This window comes from Peromyscus californicus, unplaced genomic scaffold (genome assembly GCF_007827085.1).
Source record: "Peromyscus californicus insignis strain IS unplaced genomic scaffold, ASM782708v3 Scaffold_4__1_contigs__length_199733344, whole genome shotgun sequence".
Classification (NCBI taxonomy): Eukaryota; Metazoa; Chordata; class Mammalia; order Rodentia; family Cricetidae; genus Peromyscus; species Peromyscus californicus.
Window position 1 is genome coordinate 53,094,313 of NW_026294562.1, and position 16,675 is coordinate 53,110,987.

At 39.7% G+C, this 16,675-nt stretch overlaps 1 protein-coding gene across 1 annotated transcript in view; it reads left to right on the forward strand.

The window, feature by feature from the left end:
• The window catches only part of LOC128094643 (solute carrier family 22 member 19-like), a 31,699-nt gene extending 17,795 nt beyond the window's left edge, over positions 1-13,904 (forward strand). The window contains exons 9-10 of the mRNA XM_052713114.1: positions 12,482-12,685; positions 13,844-13,904. Of these exons, the coding sequence (XP_052569074.1) occupies positions 12,482-12,685; positions 13,844-13,904 (265 nt within the window). The remainder of the gene's footprint in view (positions 1-12,481; positions 12,686-13,843) is intronic.
• The last annotated feature ends 2,771 nt before the right edge of the window (positions 13,905-16,675 follow it).

Below are 16,675 nucleotides of genomic sequence, written 5' to 3' on the forward strand. Positions count from 1 at the left end.
TGTCTGTGCTACTGGTGTTATATTTAGGAAGTGGTCTCCTGTGCCAATGTGTTCAAGACTATTTCCTACTTTCTCTTCTATCAAGTTCAGTGTAACTGGATTTATGTTGAGGTCTTTGATCCACTTGGACTTGAGTTTTGTACATGGTGACAGATATGGATCTATTTGAAATCTTCTACATGTTATACATATACCCAGTTATGCCAGCACCATTTGTTGAAGATGCTTTCTTTTTTCCATGGTACAGTTTTGGCTTCTTTGTCAAAAATCAGGTGTTCATAGGTGTGCGGACTAATGTCAGGGTCTTCAATTCAATTCCGTTGGTTCACAAGTCACTTTTTATGCCAGTACTAAGCTTTTTTTTATTACTATAGCTCTATAGTATAGCTTGAGGTCAGGAATCATGATGCCTCCAGAGCTTAGTCTATTGTACAGGATTCTTTTAGCTATCCTGAGTTTTTTTGTTTTTCCACACAAAGTTGAGTATTTTTCTTTCCAAGTCTATGAAGAATTGTGTTGAGATTTTAATGGGGATTGCACTGAATCTGTAGATTGCATTTGGTAAGATTGCCATTTTTACTATGTTAATCCTACCTATCCATGAGCATGGGAGATCTTCCCATTTCTGATATCTTCTTCAATTTTTTCTTCAGAAACTTAAAGTTCTTATCATACTACGGAAGACAGTTGTTTGGCTTGAACTGTTTGGGGAGCACCCAGGCAGGGGGATCAGGATCCATCCCTGATGCATGGCAGACTTTTGGGAATCCGGTGCCTGTGGTGTGGCACCTGAGCAGCCTTGGTACAGTGGGAAGAGGCTTGGACCTGCCTACGCTCAGTGTGCCGGGCTCTGCTGACTCCCCATCGGAGACCTTGATTTGGGAGATATGGGGATGTTGGGTGGCTCGGGAGGGAGGGCTGGTAGATGGGAGGAGGGAGAAGGTGAGATCTGTGGGTGATATGTAAAGTAGAAAATTTCTTAATAAAGAAAAATGGAAAAAATAAGGTCTTATCATACAGGTCTTTGACTTGCTTAGTTAGAGTTACCCCAAGGTATTTTATATTATTTGTGGCTATTGTAAAGAGTGATGTTTCTCTGATTTCTTTCTCAGCCCCTTTTTCATTTGTATATAGGTGGGCTACTGATTTTTTTGAGTTGATCTTGTATCCTGCCACATTACTGAAGGAGTTTATCAGCTGTAGAAGTTCCCTGGTAGAATTTTTGGGATCACTTATGTATATTATCATATCGTCTGCAAATAGTGAAATTGTGATACTGTGGGATATCTTTCTCTATGCTGTGAATATGTGTTGCTCTGATTGGTTGATAAATAAAATGCTGATTGGCCAGTAGCCAGACAGGAAGTATAGGTGGAGCAAGCAGATGAGGAGAATTCTGGGAAGAGGAAGAGCTGAGTCAGGTGTTGCCAGCCAGACACAGAGGAAGCAAGATGAAAAGCTAGAACTGAGAAGAGGTACAAAGCCACATGGCTAAACATAGATAAGAATTATATGTGAATTAAGACCTAGTCAGTAATAAGCCTGAGATAATGGTTGAGCAGTTATAAAATATTAGCTTTTGAGTGATTATTTTATAAGCAGGCCACAGGACTGCAGTAGCCTGCTGGGACCAGAGAAACATTCCAACTATAGTTTGAATTCTTTCTTTCCAATTTCTATCCCCTTGATCTTCTTTTGTTATCTTATTGCTCTAGCTAGAACTTCAAGTACTATATTGAATAAGTATGGACAGAGTGGACAGCCTTGTCTTAAAGTGGAATCACTTTGAGTTTCTCTCCATTTAATTTGATGTTGGCTGTTGGCTTGCTGTAAATTGCCTCTATTATGTTTAGGTATGGTCCTTGTATTCCTGATCTCTCTAGAACCTTTATCATGAAGGGGTGTTGGATTTTGTCACAGGCTTTTCCAGCATCTAATGAGATGATCATGTGGTTTTTTTTCTTTCAGTTTGTTTATATGGTGTATTACATTGACAGATTTTCATGTGTTGAACCATCCTTGAATCTCTGACATGAAGCCTACTTGGTCATGGTGGATAATTTTTTGGATGTTTTCTTGGATTTGGTTAGCCAGTATTTTATTGGGTATTTTTACATCAATGTTCATGAGGGAGATTGGTCTATAATTCTCTTTCTTTGTTGCATCTTTGTGAAATTTGGGTACCAGGGTAACTGTAGTCTCATAAAAAGAGTTTGGTAATGTTCCTTCTGTTTCTATTGTGTGGAACAATTTGAAGAGTATTGGTATTAGCTCTTCTTTGAAACTCTGGTAGATTTCTGTGCTGAAACCATCTGGTCCTGGGCTTTTTTTGGTTAGGATACTTTTAATAACTGTTTTATTTCCTTAGGGGTTATTGGTCTATTTAAATAGTTTATCTGGTCTTGACTTAACTTTGGTATATAGTACCAATCCAGAAAATTGTCCATTTCTTTCACATTTTCCACATTTGTGGAGTAGAGGTTTTTGAAGTATGAACTGATGATTCTCTGGATTTCCTCATTGTCTGTTGTTATGTCTCCCTTTTCATTTCTGATTTTGTTAATTTGGATTCTCTGTCTCTCTCTGTCTCTCTGTCTCTGTCTCTCTGTCTCTCTGTCTCTCTCTCTCTCTCTCTCTCTCTCTCTCTCTCTCTCTCTCTCTCTTTCTGACTTTTGGTTAATTTGGATAAGGGCTTGTCTATCTTGCTGATTTTCCCAAGGAATCAACTCTTTTTTTCATTGTTTCCTTGTATTGTTCCCTTTGCTTCTATTTTATTGATTTCAGCTCTCAATTTGATTATTTTCTAGTGTCTATTCCCCCTGGGTGAGTTTGCTTCTTTTTGTTCTAGAGCTTTCAGGTGTGCTCTTAAGTTGGTAGTGTGAGATTTCTCCATCTTCTTTATGTGCGCATTTTGTACTATGAATTTTCCTCTTAGTACTGCTTTCATAGTGTCCCATAAGTTTGGGTATGTTGTACATTCATTCTCATTGAATTCTAGGAAATCTTTAATTTCTTCCTTTATTTCTTCGTTGACCCTTTGGTGATTCATTGGGCATTATTCAGTTTCCATGAACTTGTAGGCTTTCTGTAATTTTTGTTGTTGTTGCAATCTAACTTTGAGCCATGGTCATCTGATGAGATACAGGAGGTTATTCCAATTTTTTTGTATCTGTTGAAATTTGCTTTGTGACTGAGCACATCAATTTTAGAGAAGTTTACATGGGGTGCTGAGGAGAAGGTATATTCTTTTGTGTTAGGGTGGAATGTTCTGTAGATATCTATTAAGTCCATTTGGATCATAATGTCTATTAGTTCCCTTATTTCTCAGTTAAGTTTCTGTCTAGAAGACCTCTCAGTTGGTGATAGTGGGATGTTGAAGTCTCCCACTACTAGTGTATGGGGTTTGATGTGCTATTTGAGCTTTAGTAATCTTTCTTTTACAAATGTGAATGCCCTTGTATTTGGGGCATAAATATTCAGAATTGAGACTTCATCTTGTTGGATTTTCCCTGTGACAAATATTTAATGTCTTTCCCAATCTCTTTTGATTGATTTTAATTTGAAATCTATTTTATTAGATATTAGGGTAGCTACACCAGCCTGCTTCTTAAGTACATTTGATTGGAAAGTCTTCTCCCAGTCTTTTACTCTGAGGTAGTGTCTGTCTTTGAAGTTGATGTGTGTTTCTTATATGCAGCAGAAGGATGTATCCTGTTTTTGTATCCATTGTGTTAGCCTGTGTCTTTTTATAGTCAAATTGAGACAATTGATATTAAGGTATTAATGACCAGTGATTGTTAATTCCTGTTATTTTTTGGTGGAAGTTGTGTGTTTCCCTTCTTTAGTATTTGTTGGTGTGGCATTATCTAATGCCTATTTTTTCATGGGTGTATCTAACTTCCTTAGGTTGGATTTTTTTCCTTCTAGTGCTTTCTGTAGGGCTGGATTTGTGGATAGGTTTTGTTTAAATCTGGTTTTATCATGGAATATTTTGTTTACTCTGTCTATTGAAATTGGAAGTTTTGCTGGGTAAAATAATCTGGGTTGGCATCTGTAGTTTCTTAGTATCTGCATAACATTTGTCCAGGACCTCCTGGCTTTCATAGTCTCCATTGAGAAGTCAGGTATTATTCTGATTGGTCTGCCTTTATATGTTACTTGGCCTTTTTCCTTTGCAGCTCTTAATATTTTTTCTTTATTCTGTATGTTTAGTGGTTTGATTATTATGTGGCAAGGGAACCTTTTTTTGATCTAGTCTATTTGGTGTTCTGTAAGATGCTTGTATCTTTATGGGCATTTCCTTCTTTAGGTTGGAAAGTTTTCTTCTCTGATTTTGTTGAATATATTTTCTTGGCCTTTGAGTTGGTATTCTTCTCCTGCTTCTATCCCTATTATTCTTAGGTTTGGTCTTTTCATGATGTCCCAAATATCCTGGACACTTTGTATTATGATTTTGTCGGCTCTAGTGTTTTCTTTAACTGACAAATCTATTTCCTCTATCATAACTTCAATGCCAGAGATTCTCTCTTCTATCTCTTGCATTCTGTTGGATATGCATCTGTAGTTCTTGTTTGTTTACTCAGATTTTCCATTTTCAGCATTCCCTCAGTTTGTGTCTTCTTTATTGTCTCTATTTCAGTTTTTAAATCTTGAACTGTTTCCTTCACCTGTTTACTTGATTTTTATTGGCTTTCTTTCAGGGATTTATTGATTTCTTCCCATTTTTTGTTTGTTTTTTTCCTCTATTTCTTTAAGGGAATTTTTCATTTCCTCTTTAAAGACCTCTATCATCTTCTTAAAGTCATTTTTAAAGTCGATTTCTTCTGCTTCTTCTGTGTTGGGATGTTCAGGTCTTGCTGATGTACAGCCACTAGGTTCTGATGGTGCCATATTGGTCTTTATGTTGTTGACTGTATTTTTGCGCTGGCATCTACCCATCTCTTCCTCCACTCAGTGCAAGCAGTGTCTGTGTCTGAGGGAGCCTCTCTTGATCTGATCGATACTCTTGGTCCAATGGGAGCACTTGGTCTAATTGGAGCACTTTGTCCAATCATTGCTGTGTCTCAGGGAGCAGCTCTAAGCCCAGTTGGTGCTGACAGGCTGTGTCTCAGTGAGCAGCTGCAGATTCAGTGCATGGGTAGGTTAGGGAGAGGTGAGCTTGTGGGTTACAGGGTCTGTTGGGAGATGGTGGTAGTCCAACCTGTCTGCAGGAGACCTGTCTGCTGGCCTGAATCTGGAACTGCAATTGGTGGTGGTGTGGGGGTGCAGGGTTGTGCTCCTGGGCCAAAAGCCTAGAGGCTGGGGTATTCAGCTATGAGGACAAAGATTCACCTCTTAGTCAAATTGGCACTGGCAGGCTATCTCAGGGAGCAGTTTCAGTCTCAGAGGGTCTGGTCATCACATTTTCAAAAATATTTTTTCATCCATTTGTTCCCTGTTTAGCAAGCCCTTCTTCCTACCAGTAGAACCCCCTTGTCCTCATCATTTCATTTCAATGTGTGCTACCAATCTCTCCCCACTTTTATCATTTTTAACATTATAAAGTTTATTATAAAAATCATTGCAAACAAAATGAACATCACACACAAAAATTAGTAAGATTCAAAATATATGCATTTCAATGAGCTTCTATCCAGTTAGAATAACAATTCTGGAGCTGTGAAGCTTCACATTCAAATTTACACTTTCACTATTAAATAAAATTTTCTGTACTCATCCACCACCAAAAATGAAAAAACTATGGCACAGTTGGAACTGACAAAACAGTATGATACCTTTATATCCTCTTTTATATCTCCTGTCCATTACAAGAATTCATTCCTTCCTCATTCCCTAATATTCCATCTGTCTTGTTCTCTTTTCTACTTGTTATACTGTACAACCATATATACTTTTGTGTGTGTGTGTGTGTGTGTGTGTGTGTGTGTGTAGACAATAATCTGCAAATGAGGGATAACATTTTTCTTTCAGAGCTGAGTGATGTCATACATTCTAAGTCCATCCATTTTCCTACAAATGCTGTAATTTCATTTTTCTGGAGAGCAGAGTAGTGTTCAATTTTTATATGTATTTATACAGTACATTTTCATTACCCATTCAACTGTTTCAGAACAACTACTTTCATTCCAGTTCTTTCCAATCATAAATATGTCAGCAATATACATGAGGGTGCAGATATTTCTGTAACAGAATGTGGAGGTCTAAGGCTTTATGTCCAAAAGTGCAATTACTAGGTGTAGTGGGTAGCCATTCCAGCTTTGGTCTGGAAGTTCCAACCCCCATTGAGGCTTCGGTAACTATCACACCTACAAGGTGGGGCCAAGGGAGGGCCCTGAAGACCCGAGATCAGGACATGCGGCACTCTCTTGTTTCCTGGACCTGGACGCTAGAGGTAGAGCGCTGCATCTTTTCCAGAACCTGCCACCTACCTATCCCTTCATTTGTAAGTTACCCACTAAAATCTTCCTTTTAACTACGTGGAGTGACTTTAGTAATTTCACCAATAGCTAGGTCCTTTGGTAGTTATAGTCTTAACTTTTTGAGAAATCTCCAAACTGATTTTCTCAATGGTTGTATTAATTTGCACCATACCAACAGTGAATTAGTGATCCTTTCTCAGCACATTTTCTCAAGTATTTGTTGTCAGATGTCTTGATGACAGTCATTCTGATCAAGGTGAGGTGATATCTCAAAGTAGTTTAAAGTTGTCTTTCCTATACTGCTAGGGATATTGAATATCTTTTAAAATACTATTGGCCATTTGTGTTTCTTTCCTTTTAAAAGCTATCTATTCAGTATAATTGCCCATTTGTTAATCAACAGTTTTACTTATTTAGTGTTTAATTTCTGCAATTTGTAAATTCTAGATATTCCATCGTTTTCTGAAGTGTAGCTGGTAAAGCTTTTCTTCAAAGCTGCAGGCTTTTGTCTCTTTACTCTGCTAATCATTTCTTTTGCTGTGCAGAAATTTTATTTTCACTTAGTCTCATCTGTTGGTAACAGGATTCAATTCTGTGCCATTGGTGTTCTATTGGTGTTTGGAAAGTTGGCTTGCCTCAGTATCTTAAATGGTCTCCCTTATGTTTGTTCTAGACATTTCAAATTTTAGGTTTAAAGTTAGAGGTGTTTATTCAATTTTGAAATGGTTTTTGCACAAAGTGAAAGAATCAAGTTTTATTCTTCTGCTGATAGTTGGCCAGAATCCATTGGTTGAATAGGTTATCCTTTTTCCAGTGTTTATTTCTTCCTCCCTTGTAAAAAAAAAATCACTTTGTTTTAGCAAAATTTTGACATTTTATTTTCATGTCCTCTATTCTTTGCCACTGGTCTTCTCTGCCTGCTTTTATGTGAGTCCCAGGCAATCTTTTTCACTATAGCTCTATAGTGTAATATGAGATTGAGTACAGCCTCTGTGTATCTGTATGAGTTTTGTATAGTTTTTTTCTAAACATGTGAAATATAACACAAATTTTGGTAGGTATTATATTTATTCTGTAAATTAATTTTAGTAGTATAGCCATTTCCACAACATTAATTCTGTTAATTCAGTATTGTGGGATGTCTTCCAATCATCTAGCTTCTTCTTTTATTTCCTTCATACATTTAATTTTCATTGTAGAGATCTTTCACCTCTTTGGTTAGATATATTCCTAAATCCTGTCTTGGGGAATTATTTTGAATAGGATATTTTTCCTAGTTTCTTTCACTGAGAGTAGACTGATGGTATAAATGAAGGCTACTGAGTTTTTATAATGATTTCTGTTCTGCAACATCACTGTAAGCATTTAGTAGGTTAAAGAGTTTTCTGGTATAGTTAATAAGATCTTTTGTCAGGGTCTGTCAGAGTCCAGCTCTGACCTGTCAAAGTGTTCTTGAGGTGAGAAGAGGGGAATGAAGGAGTATTACATAGAAAGACAGAGACACAGGATAGCTTCGGGAAGGGCTGGGGTCAATACCATGTCACCTTGACATTTATTCCAAAAGGCTTTTTATACAATGTCAAGGAGCAAGGTAAAAGACCTCCCCCTTTCAAGATCAAAGCACAACGTACAGCCAAGTGTAGACCCTTCAGAACACCTGGTAAACCACACCTGTGGCCAGATCATTTCATTATGCATCCCTGCTGGGTAAAGCAAGCTCAGATTCTCTGACATTGAGTAAGGTCTTACTAGGAAGCTTCTGTGGGCCTCCACAATTTTTTAAGTAAAGAATCATGTCATATGCAAATAGGGACAATTTGACTTCTTCCTTTACTGATGTTATCTGTTTTATGTGTTTCTCGTGTCCTAATTGCTATAGCTAAAACTTCAAGCACTATATAAAATGAGAACAGTATGTGCATTCTTGTATCATTCATGATTTTAGAAGTATTGCTGTCAGTTTTTCTCCATGTAATTATTGTATGTAACCCTTATTATTTTGAATATATTCCATGTAATCCTAAAGTTTTCAGAACCTTTATGATTTAAGCATAGTGAACTTGTCAAGTGTCTTTCTAGCATCAACTGAAGTAACTATGTGATTTCTGTCCTTCAGTTGATTTATATGGTGTATTATGTTTTTATTTACATATTTTGAATCAACCTTGCCTTCCTGAGATGAAATCCACTTGGTCACAATATACAGTATTCTTCATGTATTCCTGAATTCAGTTTGCAAGTATTTTGTTAAGATTTCTTTCATATGTTAATCAAATAAATTGGTCTCTAGTTTTCTTATCTCATCTTTCTTTTGTGGTGTTTTTATGTGATTGTGATATCAGGATATTATTGGATGTATTGAATGGATTTGGTAATATTCCTTTATTTTCCATTTTATAGAACAAATTAAGAAGGGTGGGTCTGGTGTCTTCCTTGAAAGTTTAAGGGAATTCAGCAGTGAGTCCATCTGGTCCTAGGCTTTTCTTAGAGGGAAGACTTTTAATAACAGCTCCAATATCATTGCCTGTGATTGAACTGTTTAAGTTTTCATATCTCAGGGGCTTAATTTTGATAGGTCATATTCATTTAGAAGTTCCTTCATCTCTTATGGATTGTCCAGTTTTTCATAGTGTAAGTTTTTGCAATCAGTTCTAATGATGTTCTGTATTTCACTGCAGTCAGTTGCAATGACACCCTTCTGAGCTCTGATTTTATTAATTTTCATCTTCTCCCTCTTTGTTTTCATCAGATTAGCTAAGTGTTTATCAATCGCATTAACTTTTTGAAAGAACAAACTCTTTGTTTGACTTTGTAAATTGTTCTTTTAATCTCAATTGCATTAATTTATTCCTTACTCTTTATTATGTCTTGCCATCTACTGTGTTTAGAATTGGCTGCTTGTTGTTTTTAAGAGCCATGAGGTACATCATTGGGTTATTTAGTAGATATGTCTCAGATTTTCATATGAAAGTTTGTTGCTATAAACTTTCCTCTTAGGACTTCTTGGCAGCTTCCCAGATGTTCTGATAGGATGTGTTATCATTTTCACTTGTCTCCAATAACTTTTTAATTTCCTCTCTGACTTCTTGGATAGCCAACTGTTCAGTCAAAAACATGTTGTTTAGTGTCCAAGTATTTTTGTGGTTTCTGTAGTTTCTCTTATGGTTGATTACTGGTTTTTTTGAATTATGGTCTGATAGGAGACAAGGAATTGACTGAATTTTTTACTTCTTAAATTTGACTTGTGTCCTATGATGTGAACAGTTTTGGAGAAGGTTCCATTTACTATTGAAAAAATACATATTTCCTACATGTTGGATGGAATATTGTGTGTGTGTGTGTGTGTGTGTGTGTGTGTGTGTGTGTGTGTGTGTTAAGTTCATAGTATACATTAGCTCTAAAGTCTCTATTTATACTTTGGAAGACCTAACTAAATTTGAGAATAGAGTATTAAAATCACTCACTACTATAACATCAGAACCTATAGATATTTTACGTCTTCTTAATGTTCATTTTATGAAATTAGAGGCTCCAATATTTGGTGCATAAAAGTTTACAATTGTATATTATTTTGATTAATTGTTACTCTTATCAATACATAGTGTCCATTTCTATCTCCTCTACGTAGCTTTGATTTGAAGTTTGGTTTGCATGATAGTTACACCTGCCTGTTTAGATTTGTTTGGCAGTTTTCCATCATTTGACAGTGAGTGTTTTAGTATTTGCTGGATGAGATGTTTCTTGGCCACAACATGCAATTGGTTCTTGTTTTTTAATTCTCTCAATTAGTCTGTGTCTTTTGAGTGGTGAGTTCAAGCTAATTACACTTAAGTTTATTATAGAAATAGTTGATATTTCCTAACAATTTGTTAGGTGATAGTCTGGCTTTCTGGATTATTGATTGGCCAGAACCTGAAGGAATAAAGATCCCAGATGGAGAGGTGTCAAGAGGGGAGGACAACAGGTGAGAGTATAATGAAGACAGAAAGCTGGGATCAGGAGGTCTACATTAGCTGATGACTCATGACAGCAAGTTGAATGAAAAGGTACAACATCCAAAATACTGTTTGCAGGGGGAAATGGGACAGAGTCATCATAAAGCTAACACATGATATGGGATGAAGTTAACAAGAACCTAATCAAGCAATGTTGTGAAAAGAGATCACAAGATATGTCACAGACCAATTACAAAGAAGCCTTGGGACTAATAAGACCCAGCTCCAGACAGAACTGTGCCAAGTCTGCCCCTAGACAAGGACACAGAACTAGCATTCTCTTTGTACTTTCATCAAGGCAGTTAAGAAAGGCTTGGACAAGCCTGGCTCCCAACAGCTGATATTTATTTTCTTCCTCCAATATTGATTTTGAGGGTTTGCTGGGTTGCCATGTTGGACATGGTTGTTTCTTTTCCAAATGTACTTTATTTATCTGTGCTTTAGATTAAGTGCATCCATGCATGTATTCACATGAGGAAAGCTGCCTCTCATCTTCCTCCTTGCAAATCATTAACTAAGAACTTTCTGCATTGCTCACCTGGTTGTCAGGAATCATTTTAATTTGTATTTGTCTTGAAATGCCCTCCTTTCTCCATTAGTTTTGAAAGATAAATTTACTGGCTATGGCTCACACTTGTTTATATTCAAAGCTTGGAATATTTCATTTGATGCTCTTCTGACTTGTATGGTTGCTGGCAACAAGTCTGGGATAATTCTGCACTGGGACCTTTGTGTGTGAGTGGAGGCCTTTCTCTTGCTGCTTTCAGGATTCCTTCGTTACTTGTATTTCGACGTCCTTACTGTAATATATCATGGAGCATTTCTTCTCTTAGTTTGTCTATTTGGAGTTCTATACACGTCTTGAATTTGGATGTCTGCCTTCTGTACATTGGGGAGTTTTCTGCTATAATTTACATAATGGTCTGTCTATTCCATTTCCTTTTTCTTTTTCTTCTTCTATACCAGGAATTCTTGGGTTTGGAACTCTTGGACATGTCTCAGAGCCTATCGGGACATGCTGTCTTTTGCATCTTCTTAAAGGAATGTCTACATGGCATTCAGCTATGAGGACTGATGAAACATGATATTGAATGAGTTGATGAAGTTGTCATGGTTGTGTGCCGAGGACCAAGGGTGGGGCTAGATACAAAGCACCAAAGTGATCAGCTGGAATCAAAACCTTGGCCTTTTAGATTCTATGAACCTGCTGGAGGCAAGATACCAAACTTAAGAAGTGAAATCTGTCTGCTATCAGAGGGATGTGGTTGACACCACAGGACAAAGTAAACTATAGGACTACAGAAATATAGACTCTTGGTCATGGAGTGACCTTTAACACTGGAAACTTCAGAACTCTGAACCAATAATGACCTCAGAGATGACTAAAACCAAAGCTCCAGTTTCTCAAGGGATGCTGGGAACACTGGAGACAAAGCTCTGCGGTGAACTCTGAGAGCACTGGGCTGTAGACCAGGTTGCAGGGTCGTCTGTGATCCTGCAATAATGAGAAGCCTGAGTGCCCTGAGCTCTCTGTTTCTGTTGCAGCTAGAGGCCTGATCACCTGGTGATCTATGATCTCTCAGAAACTTAAGGTTAGTTACCCAGAGCTCAGACTTCCTGAGAAACTGGAAGCCTGGACACCTGCTCCTCTCTGGTCCTACAGAAACACATGTTCTCTTCTCCTTTAGTGATTTTTTTCTGCCTCCTTCATGTTGACATTCCTAGTTTCACACCCTATACCCATATCACATAAACACACACACACACACACACACACACACACACACACACACACACACACACACACTTCCATAAAAGCTAAAATGTAAGATTGGCATATAAGAGAACACATGTGGTATTTATCTTTCTGAATGTGTTATAATTGACTTTATACTCTCACCTTGACAAAAACTACTATCAAATAAAACAGAAAATTCCAAAGCAAAGCAAGTAACCAACATCTTAAGTTAAAATATGCTGCACTATGAATCATAGTTAATGCAATCACAAATACATTGATTTCCAGTGTGCTAGATTTTTTTTCTGAATTATGTTTTATGTTCCAAGGGCAAGAACATTAGGAGTCATTGGTACTGTTAGTAATGTGGGAGCAGTCGTGGCTCCTGTTTTAATGACCCTCGAGATGTACTCTGCCTCTTTACCCTGGATCATCTATGGAGTCATCTCCATCCTTGCTGGCTTTGTTCCTCTTCTCCTTCCTGAGACCAAGGATAAGCCTCTGCCTGACTCCATTCAAGATGTGGAAAATGAGTGAGTAACACCTCTACCTCCCACTTAAGGGGACTTGTATGTCAATGGTCTATGATGTGGAAAGCGAAATAGCATTCAGACCATCTCTCTTCCAAGGAATCAGACATTAGGCTTTTTCGCATGTGGTCACTGATCTTGGCATAGGAGTCTGTCCTGTCTCCCTTCATAAGGTCGATGCAAATGGGCGTGGAGCTCTCCAGACACAAAGGCTCGCTCCACTAGGATGCACTAGGAGATGTGTTGATGAATAGGCCAACTGAGGTCTTCTGCCCACTATGCCTTCATGTAAAACACATAAAGCATATGTGTTAATGTGGTGCCTGTGTAATGGGTATGTGTATACAGAGGCCAGAGAAGGGCATTAGATGCTCGACTCATACTTTGCCCATTCTGAGGATTCCATCAATGAACCAGGAGCTGGGATGGAGACTAACGAGTACCAAAATACTACAATTAGAAGCATTTGCGTCCATGCCCAGCTTTTTACACAAGTTCCTAGGATTTGAACTCAGGACCTGCTTCTTTTGCACAAAATACTCAATGCACTGAAGCTTACCCATTAAACCATGAAACAGATGTTCTTGCCTTTATTTCACAAGTATGCACAAATACAAATGGCATTCCATCCTTAAGAATCAGAATCATCTGTCAGCCCAGTGAGTGCTGGCAAGCTGTTTGAAACTGACAGTTTCTGGAGGCTTAGGGGTCTGCCATGATCACTGAATAACTTTGAGGAAATAGAACCAGACACAGGTGACAGTGAATTTTTGCTGTGAGATTCAGATTATCTTGGTTTCTTTAAGTATGACAAGCTCACAACAGAAAGAATGACAAGGTCAATAATGAGATTAAACAAAAAAGAATGAGCAGGATTTTTAAATGTGGGTGTATTTCCTGTGCTCTTTTTTCTTCAAACCCCTTGGAGAATGCTATGACCACCAAGGTAGTAAGTATCAAAGCTGACTCTTAGAGGTTACTAGGGAGGAGTTGGTTTTTATTTCTCTAGATTTACTTAAATCCTTTGTTAGGAATCTTAGACTTTACAAAAGATGATGGGTAAGGGATGAGGTTGTTCTTATGAATTCAGGATATGCCTTTATTCTCTGTGTCCTTTCAGGTTCGTTTATGCATTGATGGTATTTGTTGTGTGTGTTCTAGGTGGAAAGGTTCAAGGCATACAAATGAGGAAGGTGCCATCATCAAAGTGACACCGTTTTAAGGAACTCTGAGAATTGGTCTCTGGTCAAGTAGCAGGATAAAGAAAAAAGTCACTCAGAATGTGCTGTTCCAGGAACATTGCTAGCTATTAGCAAATGTTTCAATAAATGTTGATTCAAATATGGATTGTATTTTATACCATTTTACTACATTATTATATATAAAACACCTATAATTATTCACAGTAAGAAATGTGGAGATGACACACACACAAGTGCCTGCCCTCGTCCCACAGATTGGGGCAGCAAATGCCACTACAATGAACAAATGTGTGATGGAGACATGGGAAAGACAGAGTATGTGGTAGAGATGGGAGAGAAAGAGAAGTAGAGCAGTTCATGTGCTGTGGAAGAGGTGGAGGTTCAAAGGCTGTGAGGAACAGACAGATATGAGGAGCCTTTGCTGCTTCTTGAAGCCATGTTGATGTCCTGGGGCCCTGCTGTTACTGGGACCATACTGATTGAGTGGCCTGTGCTGCCACCTGAGGCCATGCGGATGTCTGGGCCAGGGCTGTCAACAAAGGCCATGTCCGGGTCCCTGGCCCTGTCACACCTGGGGTCTGTGTGGATGTCCATGGCCCATGTTGCCACTGAGAACCACTCAGATATCTGTGGTCTGGACTGTTGCTTAATGCCATTCAGACGTCTGGGAGCCCTACTGTCACCGGGGGGCCAAATTGATCTGAGTGTCCTGTGCTGCCTCCTGTGGTCATGGTGATGTCCTGGTCCAGGCTACTGCTGAGGGACATGTCTGGTTCCAAGAACTTACTGTAGCCTGAGTCTGTGTTGATGTCCATGACCTGAGTTACCACCAAAGGTCACACAGTACTCCATGGTCTGTGCTGCCACCTGAAGCCATGGTTACATCCAGAACCAGCTGCTACCGAGGGCCATGTTGGGTCTGTAGCCCTACAGTTGCTGGGGTCTATGTTGATAACTGAGGCCTGGGTTGCAACCAAGGGTCATTTGGATGACTGTGGTCTGGGCTGCCATGAGGATATCTGGGCCTGGGGGCAACTGAGGGCCATGGGTCCATAGTCCTACTTCAGCTGGAGTCCATGTTGACGTCCATGGCATGTGTTACCACCAAAGGCTGAGTGGACATACACTAGTCCATGGTCTCTGCTGCCACCTGAAGCCATGCTTACCCGACTCCACCCTTCACTGGATACGAGAGATCTGGTTCAACCGCTCACCAGCTGCAGTACTCAGGAAAGCTGGCCTCACCCCTTGCCTGGGCTGTTTGGAAGAGCTGACCCTGATGGCATGAGCTTGGGAGAGCTAGCCCCAACCCCTATAGGCCCTGTGGTGACTTAGACTTGGAAGAGATGCCACCGATGACAGGTGGGAGAACTGGTCCTTAGAGTGAGAGAGCTGCCCCCACCCCTGCCAGATGCGGCACTCAGGAGATCAGGCCCCACTCCTCACCTGGGCAGCACTGGAGAACTGGACTTGGTGGCATAGGTACCAGTGAGCCAGCTCTGAGGGTGTGAACTCCAGAGAGCTGGTCTCATCCCTCGACTGGGCAGTGTGGGAAAGCTGACCTGGAAGACATGAGGGCCAGTGAGCTGGCCACTTCATTTGCCTGCTGTAGCATGCCAGAGAGCAAGCCCCTGAAGCATGAATATATTTTGTCTTAGCAATAAAAACCAGGAGTCAAATATCAGGGTAATAACCTGAAAGATCAGAGACGCAAAGGAGCAGCCACCAGAGACTTCCTACCTCCTCAGATCCTCTGACCAAAGGGGCCAAGATCCTGTCTCCACCCACCTTATGTTCCTGTCTCCACCTCCCAATGTGCTGGGATTAAAGGACTGAGCCTCCCATGTGCTGGGATTAAAGGCATGTATGACCACTACCTGGCTCTATGGTTAACTAGTGGCTAGCTCAAACCTCTGATCTCCAGGCAAGCTTTATTTGTCATAACACAAACAAAATACCATACAACAAGCCCCACACCTTACCTGGGCAGCACAGTACAGCTGGCCATGGTGGCATGGGCATTGGAGAGTCAGCCTGATGGTGTGAGAGTGGGAGATATTGCCCTTCCTCTTGCTGGCTGTGGCATTCAGGTGAGCTGGTCCTGATTATGTAGGTGAGAGAGAGAGAGCCCTAATAGCATCGGAGAGCTGGGCCCACCTCTTGACAGCAACCACAGGCATGAGATGATCACACTCCTCACCTGGGCAAAGTGGGAGAACTGGCCCTGGTGCTTGTGTGCAGGAGTACAGATGGACTGACCAACTCAGCTACCACCCAGGCCCAGATCCAGGGCATTAAGCTGGCCCACTCTAACATTTACCCCATCTAAGAACTGCTGGAGCATGTGAAGGGGCCAGCACAGGATCTCCATGACACAGGGCAACAACAGGATATCTGAGAAGAATCCTCGTAAGAATACAATATTGATAGTGTAGTAGAAGCCAGAGGCCTCAAACCAGTCCAATGACTCATTGCAATGAACATTTACAAGTAAAACAACTTGGGCAAATGGTATATTATGTGACACACTGAGACACACTGCAGCTTCCAGAGAGGTTTTTCTTTGTCTGTGTGTCTGTCTGTTTTTTGGGAGATGCAAGAGTGGAAGGCAGATACAGAAGGATGGGGAGATGAATGGGATTGGGGTGCATGATGTGAAATTCACAAAGAATCAATATAAAATTGAAAAGAAAAAATTGTGAAGAAAGTAACAATATATAAACGAAATTCTGACAGAGTATTTTCATATGCAGAGATAATTGCCAAGTTTAGGGGTGGCCATCTTCCCTTA